We start from the raw sequence: 19,526 nt of genomic DNA on the forward strand, positions 1-19,526 counted from the left end.
TCCAGAGGTTGGAGAATCGGATCGCATATCTATCCACGACCTCGTCGCTTAACAGCTAAAATGAATACTAAATGTGAAAATGATGACTACAAACTATCAATAACAACGTTTAAAGAAAACAAAGAGATAGTATGATTATGCAGACTCGTACCACGACCGTTGTCATCAAAGGTAGTAGAACGTTTGCTCCCGTTCATAGCTTATTTGGTATGTAATTAGTCCTATCAATACAAACGTTTAAGAAAATAGAGAAGAAAACCCTTGATTATGCAGATTCATACCAGGTCAAAGGTCGTGGAAGATAGTAGATCGTTTGCTCCCGTTCAAAACTTTAACCTACGCGTATGTCATTACGCGATGAGCCCAGCTTCTGTCATTACTGCAAAACAAACAAAATAGGTTTGGTTAAACATTATCGGACAAAACCTTGAACAAAAGATAACAAAAAACGTGAAACACAAAATTGATAGCAGGTGATGATGTATACAATTATTCATATTCATGTATATTGGCTGTAAAAAAATAAAGAAAAAGAAGATAATGATTATCAAGGAAAATAGTAATGAATTTTGAATTTGAATAACTGAAGACATGATTTGTGGATCTGTAATTGATTGAGTAAAAAATAAATCAATTTTAATAATATGTTTCATCTTTTTAAAATTCAAAAGTGATTTTTTAATAATTATAAATACCATTTAAGATATGGATACTCCACGGATCTTTGCATTTTTGTATAAGAATTAGTTGATTTAGGATTATGGGTCGACCCACTGGTCAAATTTTGAAAATATGAATCAAAATAATTACAAAAGTGTCATTCTTAGTACAAATTTTGTGGAGACTTCACTAGTGCTCATTAAGATATAATAGATAATAGATAATAAATTCGGACTTTCTGTGGTGTGCCCATGGGCACACAATAAGAAGTGATGTGTCAAATTGTGGTTGGTCTTTCAATCATAAATATTGATGGACCTCTGCATTCACACTAATTTCATCGATAAAAACAATCTAAATTCATAAAAATCAGTGTTTAAGACACTAGACAAACCATTAATCTATACTATATTATAATAGACGAAATATTAAAAGTTTGGTAGTCGGTCGGTCGATACTTGCTGAAATTACTTAATTACCCTTACTTAATTATTCTAATTCTAATTATTGGGTCGATCAATTCTAATTCCAATTTGATATTGAAGTCAACTTCCTCTATTATTTTACCAATTTCAATTCTATTTTATATCAAATTCTATATATCTATAATTTATATTAAATTCAACTTATTCTACTAATTTAAATTTTAATTCATATCGAGTTTTATATCATTCTAATTTGTTACTTCGAGCTAAATTAAATTTAAACAAACTAAATATAATTCTTAAGATTTAGTTAATATATAATGAGACTCGAGTTAAGATAAAATAATAATACTATCAATCCTCCTAAAAAAATATACTAATGAACTTGGATAAACAAAATAATATATTTTATTTATTCAGGATAAAAAAAATATTATACAATTGATTCAGATTGACACAAAACTAAAATAAAAATACAATTCGACCAAAAAAAAATATATACTAATTATTCAGTCTAAAACAAAATTATCTTATTGATTCGGACTTTAAAAAATTTAAAATTAAACTAAAAATTATTAGTTTGATTTTGTCGGTGTATTGAGCATCGAGCTAAAATAAAATAATGTAAATCACTGTCCGAGATAAATCAAATTAATATTAGACTAAGTATAATTTGTATCCTATTCATGTGAAATAAAGAATCAAATTTTATTTAAAATATAATTTTTTTTTAAATACACGTAGAATTATAACTAAAACTATATCGTTCAATCAGTAATATTGTGATCCAATTCAGGCGTACATCGGGTCGGGGCTTTTTAACAGGATACGCATTGCTGGTTTGCGATACTTGTGGGTATTTTGGGCTGCAACTACCGCAAAAAGGTATTATGGGCTGGGCTCTGTGAAATATTGTGTATTCTAGGCAATTTTTCTATCTTTTATAGAGTTATAGTTAATCGATTAAGTAATTACCATGGTAAAATTATATTTTTTTAAGGTCCCAACATAATGGAGACATTATATTTTTATTCTCAATAAAATAATAATTTAATTATAATAATATTTTCTCATTACCAATGTTATCACTTTAAATAAGTTTAAATGTTCTAAAAAGTTATGAACATATACGTTTACTTATATAATTATCATGAAATTATATCATTTAAAATTTTAAATGAACAAAATTAAAAATTGAATTCAAGTATTTTTAAAAAAAAATTATGTAATATTAAAAAAGATCTGTGTAGTCCGTGTATCAAGCCAGTAATATTCAAAATACCAAAATTTAGAAAAAATACCAAAATTTTGACTTTACAATAAAAAAATCACAATGAGGTGTGGAGGTTAGTTATTTACAGGTGTGGAGGATTCTGGTGTAACGCAAATGCGTGGAGCCCTAATTCCATTCCAATAAAACCGAAATTGGATATACATTTTCATTTTTGAGATCAATCAATATACACACACTCGAGAGGCGGCGATCAGTGTGCTTAATCGTTCAGATGTCTTACGCTTCTAACATCTTTCGTCACTCTAAAAAGGTTCCTTGTATCCCCTAATCGTCCTTATCAAATTTGATCTGCAATTATAATCATTATTTATTATTTTAGGTGCTACATGTTTATTTATTTAAATTACGAGCTTAATGAATATTGTATCATGTTATTATTTGCATCTGAAAGGATATATACATCATGTGTCTCTGTGTGTTGTTTGTTTGATGAAGAAATATCCTAGGGTTTTGCGGGTTTTGCCCGACTGTTTCGTGAATTCGAGGATGTATCTTATTATAACAATTCAGCTAAATTCGAGAGAAAGAAAAGTTAGAAATGTTTTTTAATCATTGAAATTCAATGCATAAAGCTATTGATTTTAGTATATATGATTATTATGTGAACTTGCTTGTTTAACAACCTAACATGTTTAAAGTAAATATAAATGTGACACGTTTTGTTGTTTTTTTTAAAAAAACAGTTGTTAACATATGTTGCGATTAATTTATTCTTGACAGTAAGTGTTGCTTGTTTATGCTACAAATTAGGGATGATGTCGCGCAGCTGGATTTCCCTTTTGACTTATCTTCAAAGTTAATTTTGACTCGTAAATACTTTCATTACTTATGGTTAAACAGAATTTTTTAACTCATAAGCTACTATCACTTGGGAATAAATTAGTTAGTAATATGTAACTTACAATGTATAAAATTAACTAAATGACAACAAAGTACTAGAAGTTATTTTTAATTTTAAGAGGGATAACATTCTTTTGTAAGAAGTTAAATTGCATAATTCAGAATAAATAATTGAAATATGTGCACATTTTGTACTTTTTGGACAAGTTGTACTTAGTTATCAGTTGCTTTTACTTAATACACAAAGAGTCATATATTAATTATTAGTAATTTCATCTTAAAAAGTTACATACCAGATAAAACAAACAGATTTATTTTACAATTTGCCAATTATTATGGAATGCTATTTTAGCAAATATAATCTTGGTTTAGGTTTTCTGATCTTATTTTACGACGATAGTCCACTGAGATGAATCTGCATTTTACTGATTAAACAACACAAGGACAAACTTAAATGAAAAATCTTATAATTGTTAGATATACTGACAGTTCTTTTAATCCCTAACTTGTTAAAATTATTCCATTTGTCTGTATATATTTATTGATTTGTTACATCCTCCCCCCCCTAACAATAAATAAAGAAAGAAGAAATACATTCAGCCTGCTCTTTGTAGCAAAGCGCTGAAATTAAAAATTTGCCTTTGTTTGACCTTTGGAGGAGCCTTGTTGCACTAATTGGTCAAAATTTTCTTCTAATGATATTAATATTTTGCCATACAATTTACAGTTAAAAAGTGTTCCCGGTAAATTACGCCATGATCATGCCATCTTGGTGCGATGGCTTTCCAGCGATGCAATTTCCTTCCCAAACAGCAGAGAATGTAAGTAAAGATTCCTATCAGTTATCTGGATCTTTCTTCCTAGTTTGCATAATGTGGGGTAATTTTCTTTATATTTTTTGCTCTATTAACTTGTCTATCTTTCTCTTGTATGTTTCAACTTGTCATTCGCATAAACATATTCTTATTGAATTAAAATCTTATTTCTCAAGTATCTTTGACAAGGAATATGCCGATGCAGAAGAAACTAATGTTACTGCAGGGAATCTTAAACCCTTATTCTTGACCCCCCCCCTCCCCGGGGGGGGGGGGGGGTTGGAGCTGAATTAGTGTTTCTGGCAGGAATAATGAGAAATCTTTTCCAAAAATGATAGCTACTCAATATATTTTATCCAATTTAAATTTTGCTCAATTACAATTTACAGATAGTAAACTTGTTTATATAATCAACTTAACAAGCTTTCCTAACAAATCTCAAAGTCTGAAAGATGGAAACTGTCCTAATTAATTGGTCTTCCAAAGCCTCCTTACATTGTGGTCATATTTTTTCTTTGGGCTTCTAATCGGCTTTCCTGCTTCAGTTTTGCAGCTCATCATCTGTTGTGTATCATTTTTTTTATACACAGGATCATGTTATTAAAACATGTTTCACAGTTGATATTCTGAATTTCAAACTCAACACGTAGATCACATGCATTTTCACATGGCCTTAACTTAGAACTAAGGTGTTACGAACTAGAATCTATATTTCTTAAATTAATTACTGGGTTTTTTTACTAAATACTAATGGCTGTGTCATCTTTAGATATTTTGAAGCTTGGTCAACGTGGTTATGTACCTTCAGAAAGAGACAGAGCTTACAATATCTACAGCAAGAGTGCTATAAACCCATCCATGGTAATTTAAACAAATGCACTCTCTTCCCTTTATTCAATCCATTTGCCTTTTCTCTTTTGCTGTTTAATCATGCGGGGTGTCATACCATGTCGACACGTCCCATCGCCTCTGAAGCATAAGACCTGTCTTGTAGTTATATCTTGAAGGATGTTAGTTTTGCCTTTTGTATGTACCTCCAACAAGTGTCACTTGCAAGGAAACAAAGCTTCGTAATAACAATTTTACCACATAAGCTATTCATAGTTGCACAAATAGAACAAGTTATAGTGCAAAAACACCATTAGGCTGTTATCACCAGTAAAACCAACTTTTATTGTTTTTAATGCAAACGAGCCTATCTCAAGACATATTAGATTGGAAATATGATTTGCCTTGGTACAAAGAAAGAGTATTTGCAATAAGAACTAAATTGTTGTAAAGTTACTAATCAAGTTCATTTTGCACGCATGTAAAGTCTACAGGTACACATTTGGAATTGGGTAGTCAATTAGTTGGACCAGTGCTTTCCAGAGGTTTATCAAGGTAAAATCGTGCTCCAAATTTTCTGTTCTGCATTCTTTGAACATGTTTCTGATTCTATCTTCTTATATTTCAGTTCGCTGGGGCAATACAGGAGAAGTTTTTCTAGTGGGTCAGGTAGGGATCATGCCATGGTTCAATTTCAGTAATATATTTTAGCCTGTATGATTGCAGTTGTGCCCCTAAACATGGATATTGGGACTAGGATTTAATATGGCATGGGTTTCATTTTGGAAGATGTTGCCTGGACTCAGTATGGAGTGTCCGACGCTTAAAATTCAAAATTTCACGACAAGGGTAGGGATGGGCATCACCCCTGCCCAACCCAACACCTATAGGATCACCTTTCCGTACATGACATGATAAATATATTATATTTTAAATATAATGCACCTTTTTACATACATACAGAGGCAACATCTACATCTCATTTTTTTTGCCTACTTTTTTTTTCTTTTTGTATTAAGTTAATATCTTTTGTGGTTTTTGTTGCTTAAATTTCCAAAATACAGAAAGGATCCAATACGGACTAAGTGCCGTATACGAGTGTCTAAGGGTACGCCGACCGAAGCAAAGAGTTCGAGTAACAAAACTATTTGTCTAGAAGTTTTTTTACTTAATTGTGCAGGCATTCTTTTACTTGCTATCATGAAAAACTATAATTTATTTAGTATCCAAATGGTCAAGAACATCACAGAGAGTTATGGCAATTATAAATAGCACACTCGTGATTGAAAATGAATTGTATCTTATATAACAATCACTTAACTTCTTACATGTCTCTTTTCAGTGTTTACGTCATAATGAATAATTTGTTAGTAGTTTAGTTTGTTATTGAATTCATCAGGATTCAGGGCTAAACATACTCCGTTTCAGGCCTTCCACCACACCAAGAGATAGGAATGCCCTCTCTTTCTCCTACAATGACAGAGGCAAGTACAAATTTAAAGCTTAGAAAGACGTATGTTATCATAATTTCAAAATTATCTATTAGATATTTTATCTCCATGATATGTATAGGGTAATATTGCAAGGTGGTTAAAGAAAGAGGGTGATCAAGTTTCTACTGGTGAAGTTCTCTGTGAAGTCGAAACGGTGTGGTGTACTGAGTTTACCTTTTTAGAAGTTTTAGACGATATTATGTTTTTCCTGCATTTTAATATAAGTTTGAGAACTTTTTTACTCCTTTAATATAAGTGTATATACTTTTGAATTAATAGGATAAAGCAACTGTTGAGATGGAATGCATGGAGGAAGGGTATTTGGCAAAGATAGTACATGGAGATGGGGCAAAAGAAATAAAAGTTGGGGAGGTATATATTAATGGCATTCCCTATTTAACGAGGTTCTGTCTTCTGATGGTGTTATTATTGTTGTCAATGTTTGCAGTTCGAGTATATCGAACTACAAGAAACTATATCTTATAGACAAAGTCTGTTACTAAATTGTCTGGTGAATATGACATTAGATGAGGCAACTTTGACTGTTATCAATTATTCCCATGTTTTCGTAATACATGTTCTTACCTCTGATCTCAAAACTCACTTTTCCATTATGTCCACCCTCTCCTCTTCCTGTCATTATCATCTGTTGCAAAACCTATATATTTGCTATATATGTTCATTAGTTGGCAGGTTTTAGCTATGCCCAAGTTTCCTTGGCTCTTTGTTTGCCCTTCCGGTCCTTATTTCTATTTTGATATGTTTTTAGATGACTTTATGCATTACTGATCTAGATCTCTACTTGGATTAGCGGAAAACGCTAGAGGCGGTTAATTTATTAAACCAAAAAAAGACTAACTTACACGTGCCTCGTAATATTTCGGTTTCATATTGCTTCTTACTGTGTCCATGGCGGTCCACTGGTTGTCTGAACTCTGCAGGGCACCATATTTTCTCAAATGATTCTTTTCTCTTGAATAATGAAAGATGAGAGGAAGCACCAATCCTAGTTATATGCTCTCATATTAATGCAAGCTTCATACTTGTCTTTCATTTTTCTTAGTGTAGCAGCAAATGTTTCACACACACACTCACACAAACGTCACTGATATATGCTATCTGGATGGAGAGGAATGCTAGAGTAGTCGAGCTAAGTGTATCTATACATACTATACTTGGATTGATGTTGATCAGCACGTTTATCACATGTACCGGCTGTATGTTACTCTCTTTGGCCAATCTTTAAAAAATTGATATTTCAGATATGTCATATTGCAGGTCATTGCCATAACCGTTGAAGATGAGGAAGATATTGCAAAATTCAAGGATTACAAACCTTCAGATGCTGCAGCTGCCCCTGTCCCTGCCCCTAAAGATTCTTCTGTATCTGCTCCGCCGAAACCAGATAGTTCAAGTAACATAGCTTTTTGTTAGAAGTTTATACTTAATTATGCGTACTTCTTTTTACTTGCTACTATGAGAAACTTGAATTTATTTGCAAGTATACAAATTTCTAATAGTATCCTCGAGTGTTTTGGCATCCTCGAGTGTTGTGGCATCCTCGAGTGTTGTGGCATCCTCGAGTGTTATGGCATCCTCGAGTGTTGTGGCAATATTTAAAGTGAATTACATCTAACGTAACAGTTACATAATTTCTTATCTGTCTCTTTTTCGTCCAAGGCACGTATTTGCCCAATATTTTTCCATGATTCCGACTTGGTTGATCTTAATGATTCATCTATTAGTAGTGCATACCGTTACCAAAGTTTTCAGGGTAACACGTGTTACCTTTCAGGCTTTCCACCACACCAGGATATAGGAATGCCCTCTCTTTCTCCTACAATGACAGAGGCAAGTTGTATTTTTAATGCTCAGAAGAGGTGTACTACCATAAATTTTTAACTGTTCTATAAGATATTCTCTCCATGATATGTAGGGTAATATTGCAAGGTGGCTGAAGAAAGAGGGCGATCAAGTTTCTACTGGTGAAGTTCTGTGTGAAGTTGAAACGGTGTGGTGTTGGGGGGTTTTTTTTTGAAGTGTGAAATGATATTATGTTTTTACTTGCATCTAATATTAGTTTGAGAACTTTATTAGCTGTTTAATATTTTTGTATACCCTTTTGAATCTGTAGGATAAAGCAACGGTTGAGATGGAATGCATGGAGGAAGGGTATTTGGCAAAAATAATACATGGGGACGGGGCAAAAGAAATAAAAGTTGGCGAGGTATATTATTTATTAACGACATTGCTATTGAAATGAGTTTCTGTCTTCTGATTCCGTTGTTAAACTGTCTGGTAAATGTGACATTAGATTAGGCTATTGCTTTTGTTGTCAATTGTTTCCATGTTTACATCTCTGATCTCGGTAACTCGCGTTTCCAGTGTTAACCTCTCCTCTTCCTCTGACCTACTTTATTATTCTTTTCTTTCATAACGTATATATTTGCCGTGTTCATTAATTGACAGGTTTTAGACATGCCCACGTTTCCTTGGCCGCTTTTTGCTCCCTTATGCAGTCCTTATTTATATTTCCATGTCCCAAGAACCCAACGCAATCATCCTATTATTACCTTCAGAAAATACTCTCCTCTCTGAGTGATAACTTATGGAGGCTCCCATAAGTTTTCACTGTTTTTGAGATGATGGCATTTATCTTACTGTTCTGGATATCTAGTTGGATCAGTGAAAAAAGCCAGAGACGTCAGATATAAAACTAAGAAAGACTACCTGGCTTACACGTGCCTCCTAATATTTCAACTTTATAATCCTTGTTACTCTATTCAGTAACGGTCCTTCGTTTGTTTGAAGGACACCACATTTGCTCAGATGATGTTTTTTTTGGTGTTTAGTAATGAAAGACAAGGATAAGCAAATCTGGTTATTTGATTTCATTTTACTTACCCACCTGACATCCTTGTTCAGCCTAATGTGTGTGTGTGGGGGTTGGCCGGGGGGGGGGGGACTCGAGCTTAATTCTTTTTTATCACATTAAAATGCAGAAAATGTTGTCCACACATGTCACCAATGTATGCTCTCTGGATGGAGAGGAATGCTAGAGCAGTAGAACTAGTTGTGTCTATATACGTACTATGCTTGGACTGCTGTTTGTTCAGTATTGCTAATCTTTTTTACTGGGTGTATGTTCTTTATGGCCAATTTTCTTTTAAAATGAGGAATTCAGATATGCTATTTTGCAGGTCATTGCCATAACCGTTGAAGATAAGGAAGACATTGCAAAGTTTAAGGATTACAAACCTTCAGATGCTGCAGCTTCCCCTAAAGATTCTTCTGTATCTGCTCCACCAAAAGATGTAGTTGAAAAACCTACCAGTTCACCCAAGCTAAAAGCATCAAAGCCTAATGAAGCAAAGGAAAGCGGGGGTCGAATTTTTGCTAGTCCTTTAGCTAAAAAGTTGGCCGAAGAGAATAATGTAACATATACAAGGGATCAATAAAATTAAAAATTAGCAATTGTTGATTATTTAAATATTGAATGCAATGTGTTATCATTTTGTCTTCTTACGTCATGTTTCGCTAAATCACGTTCCAACTTTTTCTTGAATCAGGTTTCCTTATCAAGTATCAAAGGAACAGGGCCTGATGGAAACATTGTAAAAGCTGATATTGAAGATTATCTGTGTAACATATCTTCATCCCCGTCTATGTTGAGGATCTATGAAAATTTCACTTTGTTTCCTATAATATTTCTTCCTAAGGTCTGCACTGTACAGGGGATAAATAATTTTTTTTTTGATACTTTCCATTTTCACTACCATTGTTGCAGCTTCTCGTGGAAAGGAAGTATCTTCAGCTTCATCTGAAGTTGATAAGACATCAGTTTCAACTTTAGATTATTCAGATATCCCTCTTTCTCAGATAAGAAAGGTTAGTTTAGGTTTCTTCTAACATTATCCTTCAGATAAGATGACAATCTGGGTTTCGAGGCACATCCTCATTTAAATGCAGCAGTCCCAGTAAATTCTACAACTTTATCTTTCCAGATCTATAATTATAACTCCCTATTTGCTTATTCACTAGCTCAACTTGACAGGTCACTGCTTCACGTTTATTGCTCTCAAAGCAGACCATTCCACATTATTATTTGACAGTGGATGCATGTGTTGACAAACTTGTAGAGTTAGTGTTCATGACTTTCTGCAAAGCTCAGATGCAAATACTTTTCCCTGGGCTATAAAAACTAATATTAATATGTCTGCAGATTAAGAGCGGAACTTAATTCACTACAAGAAGCTTCAGGAGGGAAGAGGATATCTGTCAATGATCTCGTTATTAAGGTATTATTTATTAATTACACGGTGCAAACTTTCCAGACATTAAGGGTTCATTTGGATTGGGGGTTGGGGAGGGATGGGTCGGGTTGGCAGGGGTTCAAATTTTACAACCCTTGTTTGGGAAAAAAATTTAGATGGAGGGTTGGGTTTTTGGGGGTTAACGGAGGGGTTCATGAGGGTTCTCACCCTATTCAAATTGGTCACTGTTTCAACACCCCAAATCGGGGTGTTGGGGTCTTGTGAGAGAGTGTCATGATACTCTTGCTTTCTGTTATTTCTCAACTGCTATAGCCCTCTTTTTTTGTTTCATTTTTTTTTTAATTTTTTTATACAAATTGAAATCTCAAATTCAGGCTATATTACATAATTATTTATTCATCACACTTACATAAAGAATTTAATCACAATTACATTTATAATAAAATATATTTTAAAATTAATAAAATTTAATTTATAATTTACTTTTACTTGAAAAAATATATTTTTACAAATCTCATCTCCTCAACCTTCACCCAAACTTGATAGGCTTGAAACATTTATTTTCAACCCTTACATCCAAACATGGTAGGGGTTCAACCCGACCCATCCCTTACCAACCCAAACTTTCCCATACTAACCCAACCTAAGCCTTCCCTCCCCAACCCCCAATCCAAACATACCCTAAAGGTGTGATTAGATTGGGGTTTGGGGGGGGGGGTGGGTGGGTTGGTAAGGGTTGGGTTGCACCCTTACCCTGTTTGGATGCAAAGGTTGAGAAAGGAGGGGTTGAACCCTTACCTTGTTTGGATGGAGGTTTAGTTATGCAAAATTAGGTAGGAGAATTTTTATTATAAAAACTTAACTTTTTTAATAAGAAATGAGTTTAATTTTAGATTTACACCGATCAAAGCACCTCGAGATGCTAATCCGCGAAAAACCGAACCCTTTTACAAAAGCGGAAGGATCAATCAGTGAACAGAGAGTGGAGTATGAAAGCGATGTCTTAAGAAGCTTTCTGTCCAGCTCTGGACACACGAAAGAGGTGGCTGCTTTATTACATAAATAAAATCTTTATTTATCAGTTAGATCTAGTAAGATATGGGGAATTGCTTTAACCAGTCTCGCAAGTCCGGAAGAGTCTGACCCTCTCTTTTTTTTATATCATTCCTGAAGTCCCATAGGTTTGATCCAGCACCTGCTGCCCCAAATAGACTAATAGTAAAATGAAATATTAAAAATTAATTTATGAAACTAATAATACATCATTAGTTAAAAAATAATAAATTAATTAATTATTTTCAAAACTATAAACTTTATTTTAATACGTGAGTTTATCTATTTATTTTGAAATTTTGTTAAATAGGTATTTAGATATTAAGACAAAAATTATTATGGATATATTTATTGATTTGCATGAATTTACTGTCTTTACACGGAATATAATATTGATTTTTAATTGTAATATAATATTATCAAATGTCTGTAGTTTGTAAGATAAACTCAGTTAGTGGCAGTGCGCGGGAGGGAGGAAAGAACAAAACAAACAATTTTAACTCTCACTGACCCCAAAATGGGGTGTTAAAAATGTTGCATCAATCCTCACAAAACCAACCCCTGTCTAACCCTTTCAAACTCAACCCCTGTTGTAGATAGATTTCTTTTCCCAAACACGGTTCCTAAAATGAAAAATCCCATCCCATCCCTCCCCAACCCTACCCACCCCTTCCCAACGCCCCATCCAAAAGAAAGTAGGAGACTGGTTCAAATGTCTTGGTCTGTGTTAATTTTTTTTAAATGAAGTAGCACCTTCCTGTGTGAATTTTTATTTTGTTATCAAATTGAGGGAAGACTGCTTAGTAGCTGAGCGCCTGCAGTTCTGCTAGTTCTTGTAACTGTGCATCAGTTATCCTGCATCTTTGAAACCAGTAAGCCTCAAGTGGCACCGTGGCTAGCCACCTACCCCAAGTCCAACAACTTGAATAATAGGAATTTACATGGAAAAGAGTGAGAATAACTCTCATTGAGTACTTTAGGGAAATTATATGTTGAAATGTTTCTTCAGGATCACTTATTGTGCTAATACAAGTGCACTTAATTGCAGGCTGCTGCTTTGGCACTTCGGAAAGTTCCTCAGTGCAACAGTTCATGGACCAATGATTATATTCGCCAGTAAGCATGTGACAAATAAATAAAGCATTTTGGTGAATATAGCAGGTTGATGATTTTTTGTGTTGCAAATGTACAGGTACCATAATGTGAACATCAATGTTGCTGTGCAAACAGATAATGGATTGTTTGTCCCCGTCATTAGAGTAAGCCAATTTTCTGATCAGATACCCATAAAAATTAATCAGTTATGATCATTATATTTAAAGTTATAACTTCAACCATGTGGTGTGATTTGTAGGATGCTGACAAGAAAGGCTTATCCACAATTAGCAAAGAAGTCAAGCTTTTGGCTCAGAAAGCCAAGGAGAACAACTTAAAACCAGAAGACTATGAGGTTGGTAATGTACTTGTTAGATGCTGGTATATGAAGTGTGTTACATTGTAATGGATGATGAGAATACTATTTGCAGGGAGGCACATTTACGGTATCAAACTTGGGAGGACCGTTTGGTGTTGAGCAATTCTGTGCCATTATCAATCCTCCTCAAGCAGGCATTCTTGCAGTCGGTTCAGGTTTGTTTGGCATATGGTACATAATGTATTTAAAGCCCCTAAACATAATTTTTCAGTATTGTACTTGAATAAACTTATTGTTGAGCAGCTAAGAAAAGGGTAGTACCTGGCGCTGGTATCGATCAATACGTTTTTGCTTCCTTCATGGCCGTGACGCTTAGCTGTGATCATCGTGTTATTGATGGTAGGTTCTTTTGATGAATGATCATTATGAAATTAACCTGCATATCTTTGGGATAATATCTCTATATATAAACTAACTTTTCACCAACTATTTGTTGCTTATTGTAAAAAATATAATCCATATGTATTAGGAATCAACTGTTGATTTTTATCCAATACATGTGATAGATTGTACCTGAAATATACTGGGACATTAATTATAAATTGGTACTCTGCAGGTGCTATTGGTGCAGAATGGCTAAAAGCTTTTAAAGGCTACATCGAGAATCCCGAAACGATGTTGCTTTAGAGAGTTATAGCGTTTTATATCCATCTTTCTTTTTTCCTTTAAAAACCTGCTATCAATCTAGAGGAGGCGAACTGCTCGTCAGCCAGATTGTATTGTGGTTTACTTCTTCAAATGCATACACAGGGTAGAAAGTACTTCAGAATAACGGGACTCGAGTGTAACTACTCGATTTTGCCCTTGTAGAGTGTAAAGCCCCAATTCAGGATTATAGACTTCAGCAGCATTCTTTCTGCCTTAACGGAACCTGTCGTTTTGCTTCACCATTACAGTACAATTCAGGAACCTCTCGTTTTGCGTCACCATTGGAGGCTCCTCGACATGAATTTCTTGTAAATTCTCTCTGTTTTGAACTAAGAAATAAAAAATATTGTTATAGGATGATATGTATTTAAGCATTGGACGTGGGTTACCAATAATCGAAATAACTAAATAACTTTTTGACAAGTTTGTGTAGATAGTGAAAAAAAGTCGAAATTAGTTTAGAAGCTGAAGTTGTCAAGTAGGCTTGAAATTACCATGTTGACTATAGAAATTAATTTTTTTTTTTAAATGTGGCCTTTCGTATCTTATTATTTTAAAGTTTTTTTTTCTAGATTACAAGTGATAGATACGTTTAAAATAGGCGACTATCAGTGCTTTTACGATAGCTGAGTATTTGTTAAAACTGAGTATAAGCAAACTTCTAGATATTAGAGCGACACACAGAGAAAGATATAATGTTTGTAACTTTTATTGTTGTAATAATCTATGTTTCATTTTTTATTTATTTTTTTGAAATGAGATATATTATAGTTGCATTAAAAACATTTGAAAGTGTTGCTGGTAGAATTTCAAAGCTGCTCAACTTCAGGTCCTATTTACATGTTTTGGCTTTTTCGATAATAGAAAAATGGGGTACTTGAAAAGTTATAAGCAGACAGGAAAGCAAAAAAGTACATGTATTTCAAATTTTCAATCAGGATATTCTAATACAACGTTACAGGTTTAAAAGATAACGCCAGTTGGGTCAAAAAAATGGATCTACTTCTATAGTATTGCACTCTGAGAATCCAGTGTGCTTGAATCAAAACAGCCAAAGTGTTTCAGAATTGCTTGATCCTGGTTAAACATGACAAACATAACAAACTTTTAGGAATGTCAAGAGAACATTAAGGAGAATCTGAATGAGACAACATTCCTTGTGACAATCAAGTGTCATGGTTTTTCTCGTCCTATGTTCGATATTAACTCATCACTCATGGTTTCTCTATTTGTATTAAGCTATCAAAATGTATCATTAATGAAGCTTTCGAGCTTTTTTATTTCATGTTCCTTAGCAAGATATGATGTTCCCAGGCAATACTCACACAATTTCAGTAGATAATTTTACATTTTTGAGTAAAAACCAAGTAAAGAGAGAAATTACAAGCTACAGGCATATTCAAGTGAAGTGTGGTTTAGAGCTTTTTAAAGTGGGAGTCTGACCTGACTAATTTATAAGTCTACTCAGAAGCTTGTGGTAGACTGTTGACTTGCAGTATCGGTAATTCTATCAGAGTATACATCTTGATCATCACAACCAAGTTGTGCTAGTCGTTCCAGTTCAGGCAATATGACCGTAGCAAGGTCTGGTCTATCCTTCCTCCTCAGCTCACAGCATTTCAAACACAACTTTGCATATGTTGTAGCCTCTTCAACGGGCCAATCAGGCACTGATGGATCAAGTACTTCTAGTATATTTCCTTTCTCGATTGCCCTTGCGACCTGTCCGGTTATACCCATTGGAGGCTTTGCTGTTAAAAGTTGCAACAACATCACCCCTAATGAGTAAATGTCTGATTTTGTGCCTAACATCCCAGTTTGTTGGTACTCTGGATCGATGTAGCAAAATGTTCCAGCTGCTGCTGTCATGTGATACTGGGTAACACTGTCGGCCACATTTGGTGGAACCATCCTTGCTAAGCCAACATCACTAATCTTGCTTACATAATTTCTGTCTAGGAGAATGTTGGCAGGTTTAAGATCACGATGCACGAGGGGCTCTGGTTTTGATTGATGAAGGAAAAGAAGGGCGGTGGCAATTTCTGAAGCAATCTTGAAACGGGTTCCCCAAGGGATTGAAGGAGTGTTGTTTTTCCTGAATAGACGATCTTCTAAGCTACCATTATCCATGTATTCATATACAAGGCATCCATACTCGGGGCAGGCTCCCAATAAAAGAACCATGTTTGGATGTCGCATGCAGCTTAACACCTCAATCTGCATTTGAGACGAAAAGATTAAATAAGTATACCTAAATCCATTTTCATTCGAGAAATCTTGTTAATCTAATTATTTTTGGGCATAGGATAGAAAATACAGATACCTCCTTTTGAAACTGCTCTTTCCCTTGATTAATATCTGGCCTTAAAACCTTTATGGCAACAGGAGTGTGATCGAGATAGCCTTTGAAAACAGGTCCATACCCTCCTTCACCAATTTTTGCAGAAATAGAGAACTTTTTAGTTGCTATTTCAATTTCTTCAATGGTATAAGTTCTGTAACGGACACCATTACGTGTCAGTGCATCCATTGCTCTTTTCATTTCTTCTGCCTCATGCCTAGCCAGACGCTCTGCAGTTCTTCGTTTCTGAGACTCCAACTCTGCTAGACGTTGTGCCTTTTGTGCTGCTTCCATTGCTGCCCTGCACTTTTGCTTCTCCATCTCTACAAGAGCTAATGCATCTTCTTCGGATCTCCTTTGTTGTGCTATCATATGTGCTTCGGTTGACTTCCAATCATCAATCTCTCTCACCTGGAAACAAAATTAACATGAGAATTTTTCATTTGCATTGTGCATAGAGCAAAACTGATGTATCATATAGATATACTCTGACCTTCTGTTTAGCATTCAAACTTTCATTGTAAGCTGAGTCATACATTTCCATAGTGTGCTTTAGTTCCTGTTTTAATCTCCTCATCTCATCTTCTAGCTCTCCCTGTAACATACAAGTCATTGAGTTGAGAATTCAATTTCTCTAGTAGGCCTCTTAATTGAAAATCTATCAGATGGCATTCATTTATTTCACTAATTATGCCGTTGAATTGAGATTCAAAGTGTAGATTGGTTAGCCATAGTTCACAGTTAGATTTGCAGTTAGCATTTCTTAAAGACTTAAAAATCATTGTACTGAAGTGAACTTACTTCTCTTTGGGAGGATGCATAGCTATTTGTCTTCAAATTTCCTGATGTTTGGGTTCGGTCTAAATTCTCGAAGGAGTAGTTAGCTGTCTGGAAACTTGACAGCCCAGAGTACTCACTGCTGTCAGATGAGAAATTGGGATGGAGAGGACTGCCAATTGCCTTTGTGCGAACCATATAGTTCAGATTGCTCACTGAAGGTGGCAATGGAGATTTGCTGCCTAAGGGCCTTTCAAACGGATTCATTACGCTATTATCAGTGAAATTTGACTGAAAACTACTCTCGCTGCTTATATCGAAGGATGTTCTATCTGATCCACTTCTCCAGCTTGACTGGCTATATGAGCTACAACAGTAGAAATACAGTTAAATCAAGTTTGAGTTTGCCAAGGTAAATGGGTTTTCTTGTATAAAATGCGTTTTGTATAGTGTTGTAGCAGATCCGTCTTTAATTCTAACCATCTTCTCTTATCATTGATCTTGATTCAAAAAATTGTAGTGTACCAAAGTGTAAAGACAGTAAACGGGTTCAAAACTTTATTTCTCATCTTAGGCACCCGAAAATGGGATTTCTAATTTTAAGACAGTTAGGCTGTTAGATGCTTGAGAATTGTTTACCTGTCTGATGAATATCCTGATTGAACTGGTGGCTTAGAGCTAACAGTACTGGAAGCAGGTGTAACAGACCGACTAGCTGTTTTAACAATTTGAACTTTTCCTTTTGATATTGCATGCACTGTGCAGAAATCTGGTGCAGTTTTGCTCAAGTTAGTTGGCACATCTGGATTTCTGAATGCCCTGGTGAAAGCAAACAAAATTCGCTAATTATAGACTATCTATGAAGAAGATACAAGGCAAAATCAATGAAAAATGGATTGTGATATAGGGCAAGTGATATAGATCAATAGAGGAGACCTTGTTAGAGCACTTCGGTTGGAGATGCCGACAACAAGATTGCTGATGGTGTTTCTTACAATAAAATCAACCAGCGCGGTTGCAATATCAGCATCACTGAGGACTATCTCTGTTGCTCGAATCTGTAAAACATCATCAAGAATCATATGTGGCATAAGTGACCATTATATAGCTGCTTCTATATTGATTAAAACATTAACAATAAAAATGTAAACTCTGTGCTGGAGATTGACCAATAGAGTTGAGAAAACTTTGGTTATTGTTGGTTTGCTTACCCCTTTTCGAGCACAGAATCCACGAAATGGGAGGAAAAATTGCTGCATTTCAAATTCTGTCGGTGCCCGGCCTTCTTTAGGGACAGCATCTTCTGCATAATCGAAATAACAAAACAGACTTTTGAGTATCTTCACTGATAGTAATGTGTATATGTACATTTATAAAACCATGATCTTAGCTCTTACTATCTGTCAAACTGAAGACTTAAATCTAATGACCCTAAAGTGCACAGAGATGAGGTATAGCAAATCCATATACGCAGTTTATCTCACAAATTTTACCATAAAGAAAATATTAGATGAATATCGACGGCCAAATTTTAAATAACATGATTTGACCCAAAGGCAAAAGGGGCCCTTATTCAATACTCTCACGCACGCGTGACTCCCCAATACTCGAACCATGATCTTAAATACAAAAATTTAAAGTAAAGAACGTACGAGATTGCGAAACATGGGATCGAACATGAACAAGAAAGACACTGCCATTCTTTTTCAAGAGATTCTCAATAGCCCATCGAACAGCGTGAGGGCTGTTCTTGTCTTTATCAATGGCAACAGCAGTGGATATGAAATTAGACCCATCACCAGAACTGTGACCCATGATGGTAGTGTTGCTAATAGGTTGTGCACCGCCTGAAAATTTACAAATTTTCCGCGGCAGCACAACCCTGTAGCTTCACAGGACCACCACCTGATTTAATTTACCTACAAACAAAATTTTAATAACCTTAAAATTTACTCTCTAAAGATTCTATTTATGTAGTTTCAAATGTCCCCTTGTTTCTTGCCTGTAAATTAGCTGGTCTTTTAAATGATTAACTATATTTGGCGCCAATATATGACCGTTTAGTATTTTAGACTGTATACTGATAGGGTATGAGAGACCCGGGTAGACGTCAACCTGGACTAAAGGGAGGCAGGCTCAACTGACCTGCTAAGACCCCCTCTCCCAGGCCAATCAAGCATAAGAGCCCAGGCCCGGGTCTATCCTATTTCCCGGATAAAATCCGCCTGCATACCCGAATCCGGATCGGGGCCAAAACCGTAGTGAGGGACGTCCCAACACATGCACATCCCACAACCCGCCAAGCAAAGGTACGTGGGCACGTGACTATGACAGCTATCAACAACCAGCACACCAAACAAGCACGGCGCGTGTCAGAGGCCGTTAGGACACTCTGGAGTTGGTCCTCCCCTGGACACGTGTAAGCAATCCACCCAAGCCAGGCGTCCTCTGGTCCCAAGATCCAACGGCCCAGATTTAGAGGTAACTACCCCTAAACCCTACCTTAGGGCTATATATACCCCCAAGACTAAAGGGTTTAGGGGTTGGAAAATATTCACTCTTGCACACTCACGCTCTCTCATACACATAAATACACAGCAGCCT

At 35.2% G+C, this 19,526-nt stretch overlaps 2 protein-coding genes across 2 annotated transcripts; one reads left to right on the forward strand and one right to left on the reverse strand.

Annotated features, from left to right (window-relative positions):
• The first annotated feature begins 2,419 nt into the window (after positions 1–2,419).
• Positions 2,420–14,227, forward strand: LOC141665123 (dihydrolipoyllysine-residue acetyltransferase component 2 of pyruvate dehydrogenase complex, mitochondrial-like). Its single transcript, XM_074471109.1, has 23 exons — positions 2,420–2,629; positions 3,947–4,040; positions 4,804–4,895; positions 5,350–5,417; positions 5,491–5,531; positions 6,291–6,346; positions 6,435–6,509; positions 6,635–6,727; positions 7,634–7,769; positions 8,151–8,206; positions 8,292–8,366; positions 8,490–8,582; positions 9,556–9,789; positions 9,925–9,997; positions 10,143–10,243; positions 10,410–10,495; positions 10,578–10,653; positions 12,731–12,798; positions 12,875–12,941; positions 13,037–13,132; positions 13,209–13,311; positions 13,400–13,495; positions 13,713–14,227. Exons 1-23 carry the CDS (start codon positions 2,591–2,593, stop codon positions 13,781–13,783), a joined length of 1,989 nt encoding a protein of 662 aa, XP_074327210.1. The 5' UTR covers positions 2,420–2,590; the 3' UTR covers positions 13,784–14,227.
• A 477-nt stretch (positions 14,228–14,704) lies between these two features.
• LOC141663545 (U-box domain-containing protein 52-like) lies at positions 14,705–18,851 on the reverse strand. Its single transcript, XM_074469317.1, has 9 exons — positions 18,575–18,851; positions 18,134–18,225; positions 17,859–17,980; positions 17,562–17,741; positions 16,947–17,289; positions 16,639–16,740; positions 16,128–16,556; positions 15,248–16,021; positions 14,705–14,881 (listed from the first exon to the last, which is right to left on the reverse strand). Exons 1-8 carry the CDS (start codon positions 18,735–18,737, stop codon positions 15,269–15,271), a joined length of 2,184 nt encoding a protein of 727 aa, XP_074325418.1. The 5' UTR covers positions 18,738–18,851; the 3' UTR covers positions 14,705–14,881; positions 15,248–15,268.
• Positions 18,852–19,526: the final 675 nt, after the last annotated feature.

Source organism: Apium graveolens, chromosome 6 (assembly GCF_009905375.1).
Source record: "Apium graveolens cultivar Ventura chromosome 6, ASM990537v1, whole genome shotgun sequence".
Classification (NCBI taxonomy): Eukaryota; Viridiplantae; Streptophyta; class Magnoliopsida; order Apiales; family Apiaceae; genus Apium; species Apium graveolens.